Source organism: Ips typographus, linkage group LG12 (genome assembly GCF_016097725.1).
Source record: "Ips typographus isolate SLU linkage group LG12, UJ_Ityp_2.0, whole genome shotgun sequence".
NCBI lineage: Eukaryota > Metazoa > Arthropoda > Insecta > Coleoptera > Curculionidae > Ips > Ips typographus.
This window is the reverse complement of record NC_138433.1, coordinates 4,736,868-4,746,173: the sequence shown is the minus strand read 5'-3', so window position 1 is coordinate 4,746,173 and position 9,306 is coordinate 4,736,868. Positions and strand designations below refer to the sequence as shown.

The 9,306-nt window shown below is 34.1% G+C and overlaps 1 protein-coding gene across 1 annotated transcript; it reads left to right on the top strand.

Annotated features, from left to right (window-relative positions):
- Positions 1 to 623: 623 nt before the first annotated feature.
- LOC145736274 (collagenase 3-like) lies at positions 624 to 3,696 on the top strand. Its single transcript, XM_081990605.1, has 2 exons — positions 624 to 3,100; positions 3,158 to 3,696. Exon 1 carries the CDS (start codon positions 745 to 747, stop codon positions 2,164 to 2,166), a length of 1,422 nt encoding a protein of 473 aa, XP_081846731.1. The 5' UTR covers positions 624 to 744; the 3' UTR covers positions 2,167 to 3,100; positions 3,158 to 3,696.
- The last annotated feature ends 5,610 nt before the right edge of the window (positions 3,697 to 9,306 follow it).

The window sequence follows — 9,306 nt, the reverse complement described above, 5'->3', positions numbered from 1 at the left end:
AGTGGCAAACGGTACATTTTGTTTTACCGAAAGTGAGTGGAAACACCTCATTATCAATCTTCAGTGGTTTCAAAACAATTACTTTAAGAATAACAATGACGTCAGCATGCAAGTTTCATCCTGCAACGGTTTAATTACGACACACCTAATGAATGATAACACTAAAGTTCTTGCGTTAACCAATCAGGACGCCACATTGTACTTAACGGAAAGTAATGTATGCGATTTGTGCATTATTGATTGGTTTTTTATAGACACTAAAATTAGTGAGTTAAAAATATTGGATTTTGCCAAATATTATTATAATTTTGTAAATGTATTTCACGACTATATAACTGTTCATCATGTTTCTGTAGATAAAATTGAAGCTCTTGTACGCGTGTTTTGTAATATTAATTCTCATGTAGAAACATATTGTATAAGGGAGTGTTTAGCTAATAACAAAAAACAGCTTATACAAGATTTGCAAAACAATAAAAAACCATGAAAACGTGATTGAAGTATTTCACTGGAACCCTAACCTATGACAAATAAACCAGTTTTAAATTAATTGTATATCACTTTCTTAATCATATTACTCCCAACTTCCTTGCAGTAATGAAGTGCTTAATTGTGCTGTTGGTTTTAGTTAGCAGTTGTTGTTGTGATGCTAATTTTAGTGTTACAGATTATTTAACTAAATATGGTTATCTTAATATTTCAAGTGCAAATGAAAACGCTCAAACAGATGTAACGGATGCCTTAATGGCATTTCAAGAGTACTACAGCTTAAATGTAAATGGAATTCTTGATGATCAAACATTAGAATTTATGAAAAAAGCTAGATGTGGTGTGAGTGACAATGCATTTTCACTTCAGGGAAAATGGGGTAAACAGAAATTAGTTTGGCATATTGCTCACCCTACCACTCCGTTACCACATGCAAAACTAGTGCAACTAGCCTCGCAAGCTTTTAGTGTGTGGAGCAATGTTACTAATTTAGAATTTATAAGAGACATTAGAGACCCGGATTTGATAATTTCATTTGTTAGCTATAACCATTCTAACCAGGTTAGATGCTTAAAGAAAAAAAACTGCCCTTATAATTTTGATGGGGTAGGTGGTGTATTAGGCCATGCGTTTGGACCAAATGGACGCAATGGAAGTACTTGTCTCGAGATTCACTTAGATTCTTCAGAAAAATGGTATCTAGGTACAGATAAAGCACCTTCAAATGAGCACAGCTTCATAGATGTTTTAACGCATGAGATTGGTCATGCGCTCGGACTAGGACATTCAGCTGTTCCCAAAGCCATCATGTATGCATACTACAACGATAATTCACGCTTACACTCGGACGATATTTTGGCTATTCAAAGTTTATATGGATTTAAAACTACTACTACTACTACTACTACTACTACTACTACTATTGAGCCATCTCGCACCGTCTATAAACCTGCTCTGACTAGTACCATGCACACACCCTATACACAGCCGCTCTTACCGTACAAGCCTGAAATTAAACCGCAACTTGACTTATGTGATGTAAATCCAAGTGATTTGTTTTTCTTAATAATGCATTACAACTTATATATCCTACAATCAGATCAAATATGGATTATGGATTTACAGTTGAAGAAAATGTCTAAAAAGAGTATTTCTATCTACTCTATATTTCCTTTTTTACCTAAAATAGAAAAAATTACGGCTGCCTATCAAAGACCTAATGATGAATTAGTTTTAATTGTAAATAAGGAAATCTATGTTATAAACGATAAAAATTTTAAGCTAAGTAGAAAACTTGATTTATCAGATCTACAGATTCCCTTTGAAAACGATTTGATTGGGGCAATCAACACCTATAGCGGGAAAACCATATATTTTTTTAGCGATAATTATTACTGTATAATCAATGAATGTTCCTTCACTGTAGAATACTATGGGTATATTTCGAAAGACTTTAACGGAATTCCTCCAGCTATAAATGGAGCTTTCCGTTATACCAATGGGTTGTTGTATTTTTTCCAAAATCAGCGCTATTTTGAATATGATGAATTTTCAAATGCTTTAAAAAAATCTGATCAATTAAGTTTAAGCATCTTTGACATTCCCTGTCCAAATTTGTCTTTGTATGAACAACTTAAAATACTACTTACTCATATAACAAAGGTTGTAAATAAATAAAAAAACATTGTATAAAGTACATAATTAGCAGGTTTATTACAGCCCCCACAAAGCACACCTATTTCATGTAATCTAACTACATGATTACAATGCTCACAAAAATAAAAATCCATTATTTCAAAACATCGTAGGGAATTGAGAAAGTCCACCTGCCCCTTCGCCTCCTCCTCCTCCTCGTTTTCGTGTGGCGCGAGTAACAGCTCTTCAAACAGAAGGGGTGGTATTGGCAATAACAATTCTTTAAAACAACAGCAATTTTCTGCATCCAAAACGGTTTTACTCGACACCTGATCCATTTCAAACACCGTCATTATTTTTTTTTCTCTGTCTAAACTAAAATAGAATTTTTACTGTAACCTCATCACAAATGCATAATCACTTGCGTGGGTGATGCAATTCATATGTAAAATCTTGGCTTTCACGCGAGTCAAGTAAATTAATAATATAAACATTTGCATAGGAATGACCTCATATATTTTATTCCTTTATCACGTGCCTTGGAAATGTGGTAAGCGAGGCGGAAATGTGGTAGACCACCCCCCCTCCCCCAAATGCCTATAAAACCAGTCAACAAGAGAGTTGAAAACATTAGTCTACGCACAAACGTACCTATCTACCTTAAACAAAACAATCATGAACCTAACCAAAATTAACGAATCCGGCAGTTTGGTTGAAAAACCTCTACTAAAGTTTCAACAACTTGAATTAAACCAATTGTATCCCTTGCACAACCTAAAAGTGGTCAATTCAAAATTTGGTGATGTGGTTCGGGCCGAGTTGTCTGACAGCGTGGTGTTTTTGCCTAGTCGGATGACGACACCCATTAAAGACAGTTTGGCGGAGTTTATACCGCTGAAATATGGCCTAAAATTTTTAGGTATGAAAGTGGTTAGTGGTTTATCACCAACACCAATTGTGGAAATAACGGAAATTTGTAAGTATAATTAAAATATATTTAGGTGTAATACTAATCATGCTTTAATCATTTCAGAAAGATTGAAGATGTCAGATTGTACTCGAGCTGCAGCGGAAATCAGCGTACACACCCTTGAGTTATTCCGAAAAGCCTACGCCATATTGGTACTTCAGCCAGTACCTGAAGAAGTAGCAGAATGGTTGAAAAAAATTTCAATTTCAATTAGACAAGTGCAAACTGTACTGCGGCGGCGGCGGCGGTCGGACAACAATGTGGGTGTGTGCAAAAAACTTTTAACTAATTTAGGACATTTCAAAAGGCTTAAGATACTTTTTAAAAATTTAAACAATCACGTAGGTGGTGGTGGTTTAAACAGAAAAAAAATATCCGATAGAGTTAAATGGTTAGATGTATCTTTAGCGTTTAACAGTAGGATAAGATCAGGTTTAATAATTAATTTAGTACATAAGCAGATTGGAGATTTTTTTGTTGATGCAGAAGGTTTATTTAAGCGTCGAATTTCAAACATTTTAAAAAAATATAATATGATTAAAGTAAATAGCACATTTTGTGGTGAATACATTATTAAACGGCAGGATGAGTTAAAAATTGAATTCAAATATTTTAATACCTCAAATTTTATTATTGATGGCAGTACAAATTTGACCCAGTGGTTTCGTGATAATATCACAAATTTAATTTTAACTAAAATGGAGGAATTTCAAGAAAAGGATAGTGGGTGGGCGTTATCAAAAATTGTCAGTTTAGAAATAAACATTAATAAATATGAAGTTGGAAATGGCGGCTCGTCATACATACCACTTCCACAGGAAATTGCGAATAAACATGCTTGCATTAATATTAAAAATAATGACAATGCATGTTTTTTCTGGAGTGTAATGGCAGCCCTTTTACCAACACATAAAAATTCGGACAGGGTTTCTTCTTATCCAAATTATAAAAGAGTGTTAAAAACTAATGGTATCGAAGCAATGTCTCTGTCTAATATTCCAAAATTTGAAAAACTCAATAAAATTTCAATTAACGTGTACATGCTTGAGTTGGAAAAGCAGGGTTATGTTACCGTTCCAGCCAAGCTTACTAATCAAAAATTAGAAAAACATGTCAATTTACTTTTAATTCAAAACCAGTATACCATAAAATCTGATTATGTTATACAAGAAGATGAAACGGAGCTGAAATACCATTATTGTTGGATCAAAGACTTGTCTCGGCTTTTATTTAAACAGCTAAATAAACATAAATGTAAAAAATTTGTTTGTGATAGATGTTTAAATTATTTTTATAGTAATGATACATTAAAAAACCATACCACTTTATGTGAGCAAAAAAATTTTGGTCAAATTACATTTCCGCCTTATGATTATGTGGAGTTCAAAAATTATTGCTATAAACAAACAACACCTTTTGTAATTTACGCTGATTTCGAGTCGATTTTAGAGCGACAAAATGATGAAGTGCACTATCAAAAACACACCGCATTTAGTGTAGGCTATTATTTCAAGTGTGACTATGATGATACACTCTCTTTTTATAAAACATATCGAGGTCTTGATTGCTTAGATTGGTTTTCAAACGAAATGCAAACTCTATCAGAATTGGTTAAATCTAAAATAAAAAATATTATTCCAATGGATCTTAGTAGTGACTATGATAAGAAGAATGGACATTGTCATATTTGTGAAAAAATATTTAACGCAAGTGACATTGTCGTTCGCGATCATTGCCATTTCACGGGGAAAATTAGAGGTCTGAGTCATCAAGCCTGCAATTTAAACTTTAAAACACAATTTGTAATTCCAGTTTTTTTCCATTGTTTATCTGGGTATGATTCTCACTTCCTTATTAGAAAATTTGGGGAAAATGAGAGGATTACCGTTCTACCTCTTAACAAGGAAAAATATATTTCCTTCACCATCTACAATTCTGAAACTAATCTCAAGTTTCGCTTTGTAGATTCTTTGAGATTTTTAAATGCATCATTAAGTGAATTAGTGTCTACACTGGATCCTGCTGATTTACAAATAACAAAAAAAGAATTTTACGTGACCGACGACAACCAATTTACTCTATTAACAAGAAAAGGTGTTTTCTGTTACGATTACATTGACCATATAGATAAGTTGCAGGAAACTGCTTTACCAAGCAAAGAAAATTTTTACAGTCAGCTCAATGATGAAAACATTAGTGATGAAGATTATTACCATGCCCAAACTGTTTGGACAAGTTTTAACATTGAAAATTTGGGGCAGTATTCAGATTTATATCTTAAAACAGATGTTTTATTATTAGCAGATGTTTTTGAAAATTTTCGAAGTAATTGCCATACCATCTACGGATTAGACCCTAGTTGGTATTACACATTGCCTGGATACACCTGGGACTGTATGCTAAAATATACCAAATGTAAACTCCGGTTACTTAAAGATATCGATCAAATTATGTTTATTGAAAATGGTCTACGCGGGGGAATTTCACAATGTTGCAATCGTTACTCTGAGGCAAACAATAAATTTATGGAAAATTTTGATAGCTCAAAACCATCCACTTATTTATTATATTTGGATGTAAACAACTTATATGGCTGGGCAATGTGTCAATATTTGCCTTATGATAACTTTGAATGGATGGAAGATTGTAATTTTGATGTGTGCAGCATCGATGATAATTCAGACTGAACATCAAACTCCACCTGACTCAAAACTGCCGAAACTTTTAACTACTTTTTATAAGAAAGAAAAATATGTCATTCATTACAAAAATTTAAAACAAGCGTTGAATCATGGAATTCAACTGAAAAAAATTCATCGTATTTTAAAATTTAGTCAATCTCCTTGGTTAAAACCATATATTGATTTAAACACCAAATTACGAACCGAAGCCACAACTGGTTTCGCAAAAAATCTTTTTAAACTGATGAATAACGCAGTTTTTGGTAAAACAATGGAAAATATTAGAAAACACAGGATTGTCAAATTAGTTAACCGCTGGTATGGCAGGTATGGAGCTAAAAATCTGATTTCCAGTCCAAATTTTGATAGTGTTGTAAAATTTACTGAAAATTTAGTGGCTATTGAGATGAAAAAAACTAAACTTGTTTTTAACAAACCACTTTATGTAGGTATGACCATATTAGATCTTTCCAAAACCATCATGTATGATTTTCATTATAGCTACATGCTTTACAAAGTGCCTCAGAATAATCTTAAATTAATGTATATCGACACTGACAGTTTTATATATGAAATTACATGTGATAACGCCTATGCGGAAATCATCAAAACTGATTTGCAATATTTCGATACTAGCGATTACCCAAAAGACAACATCTATGGGATTCCTCAAGCTAACAAGAAAGTTTTAGGTCTTATGAAAGATGAAACTGCTGGACGAATTATTACTCATTTCGTAGGTTTACGATCTAAAATGTATTCATATAAACTTGACAATACAAAATGTGTTAAAAAATTAAAAGGTATTAAATATCAAATTGTAAAAAATAAAATCACTTTTGATGACTATGTAAAATGTTTAAAATTTGGTGAAAATAAAATTGTTAAACAAAGAACTATCCAATCAATTAAGCATAATATATTTAGTTGTAATGAAATTAAGTTAGCATTAAATTCATGTGACGATAAAAGGTTTTTATTGAATGACTGTTACAATACCCTTCCATGGGGACACTATAAAATAAAAAATAATGTTCAATAGTTATAAGAGCGTTTTTCTGTAAGGAAAAAAAACAATGTTGCTGCTGTAAGAGAAAGAGAGTTTTTGTGTGGAAAAATAAAGAACCAAAAAAGTATAAAAAAACACACATTCGTTTTATTTTCTACCTCGCATATGTTGTACAGAAACTGCAGCCGCCAGTAACAATATAGATAAGGTAATTGTTATGGTGCACCAAAATATATCAATCCACAAACACGCTTCACTACCACCACCACCACAATCACTTGTCGCAACTAGTTGTGTCAGGTTTCGCCAGCCGCTATCGCCGTGTGTTCGATTTGGGTACCAAAGCCTCAGCTTATAGTTGGTGGCGTTAAGTGGCACTGTTGCTGACACAATTAAGTCATTTTTGCTCATCTTCACCCATCTATCAGGCCAGCTGTCATTCATCTTATCGAAACACACGTATACATCAGGATTCTTTTCAGGTTGATACACGTATAGGACATTGTTGATTATTGCAGTGAGAATTAAAAAAGTTGGATGTAACAAAGCCATGTTACTAGAACGAATGGGAAATGTAATTAACATTGCACTCTATTTATATGTTTACAACTGATTAAAACATTTCAATTTATATGTTTACAACTGATTAAAACATTTCAAAGATAAGTACATAGCGTGTGAAGCAACAGAACTTAGCAACCAAAAATTGACGATTTAAAAGCAAAAAAGTGTTTGTATTATATAATAAGTAATGTTTATTAAGTATAGGATTCATATATATTATTGTATAAAAAAATAGTGTTAGCTAGAGCACATACAGCGGGCGATTTTTTGTGAGACCCACACCTAACTTGTTGAGACTTGATATTTATCGGTACACATATTTCCCTAACAGGTGTGGGGAAGCAATAAGGTTTTAAAAATTCCAACTTTTCTAAACCTTTAACACATATAACATCGGCCTCCCTCGTAACTCTTTTGATAATCGCCGGCAGATGGTGCAGTGGGGTGAATCCTTCATCCCACTGGATATAATGATGGTTGTTCATCAGCCAATCCGCCTGCTTTTGGTATTGGACGGGAAGCATCTCGATCTTAAATGGCGGTTTGAAAATGAAATGGTTCTGCACCTCACCATCAAATGTGGCCAACTCTTTTACTATAAACTTGTTGGGTTCGTCTTTGAACCCCTGGAAATCCAGAACTATTGGCTTCATAGTGGTGGTGGTGGTGGTGGTGGTGGTGGTTGAAAAAAATGCTTTTTAAATCGTCGATTTTTGGCTGCTAACTTCTGCTGCTTCACTGCCTTACTACCGATTTTGCTTATGCTTTTATACACAGTTGTGACCAAAGGAAGGACATTACCAAAACATATTTTTGTTACTTTCGAATATATTTTTGTGGTGAAATTTATGAAAAATAAACGAAAAACAACAATTATGTATTGATAGTAGGACTGATAGGACATTACAAACCCCATATTTGTTGTTTTAAATATATTTTTGTGGGTAGATACATGAAAAATAAGCGTACATCAACAACAATTATGTGTCAATAGTGGGAAAAGTGCAGCACCAAATATGGGCTGATAGGACATTAACAAAAAGCATAATTTGTTGTTTTTGAATATATTTGCAACCAAATACCTAATTACTACGTAGTGACCCTGATCAGACCATGTATGAAATTGGGAATCACTTTTTTGATTATTTTTCAATATATAATGTCCGACTGTTGACCTAAAAAAGTTGAGCTCTCTCCGAAAAAGAAATGAAAGTGTTTTGCTGTTGATATTCAAGGTTTAATTACCATGGACCACGTGACGTCACCAGGGGGTGGGGGGTGGGGGGGCGCACCGGGACGCGCCCGGTGACAGGTGACGTATGACAAGTGACAGGGGGGGCCCGTGACGACAAGTGACAGGGGGGCCCCGTGACGACAAGTGACAGGGGGGCCCACGGGGCTCCGCACGGCGGGGCGCGGGGCTACGGGGCTACGGGCAACACGCCTCGCGCCTTCACCATTTCATCAAAATGAGGCAGAACCCCCATTGCTCTACTACTGCTGTTATCGATGTTAGGGCGGTGCATGCATTTTTCTTAAGGAACAAACCAAAAATATACTCGTTGAATGCAAAATTAGTAGCAGGCTGAAATTATTGTGTGTATGCTAAACCTTATACATACGTTTATTAGGTTTTGAAATTGGGTCTTTGAAGCAAATTGATACTAGACTTGTTTAAACTCGGATATAAAAAGGTCCATATAAAGTAGCTAAATTTGTCAATATTTTCAGGCAACGGAGATTCCTATTCCTGACAGCAACCGGTTATACGTTATCCTGGAAATTTGCGTATTAGTTGCTTTAATCGTTTACCTTAATTCCGTTTATAGGATCGTCTCATTACGAGGTACAATAAGTTGTAAAAATTTCTAGCAGACTGTCTACGACTACTTTTTGAAACAAATATTGAACTGCTGAATAATTCAGAGTTACAAGCTACAAGCCCGATAAAGTCAAAA

Excerpts from the sequence above, each read along its gene's own strand:
- LOC145736274 (XM_081990605.1), top strand. The coding sequence starts at position 745 with ATGGCATTTCAAGAGTACTACAGCTTAAATGTAAATGGAATTCTTGAT.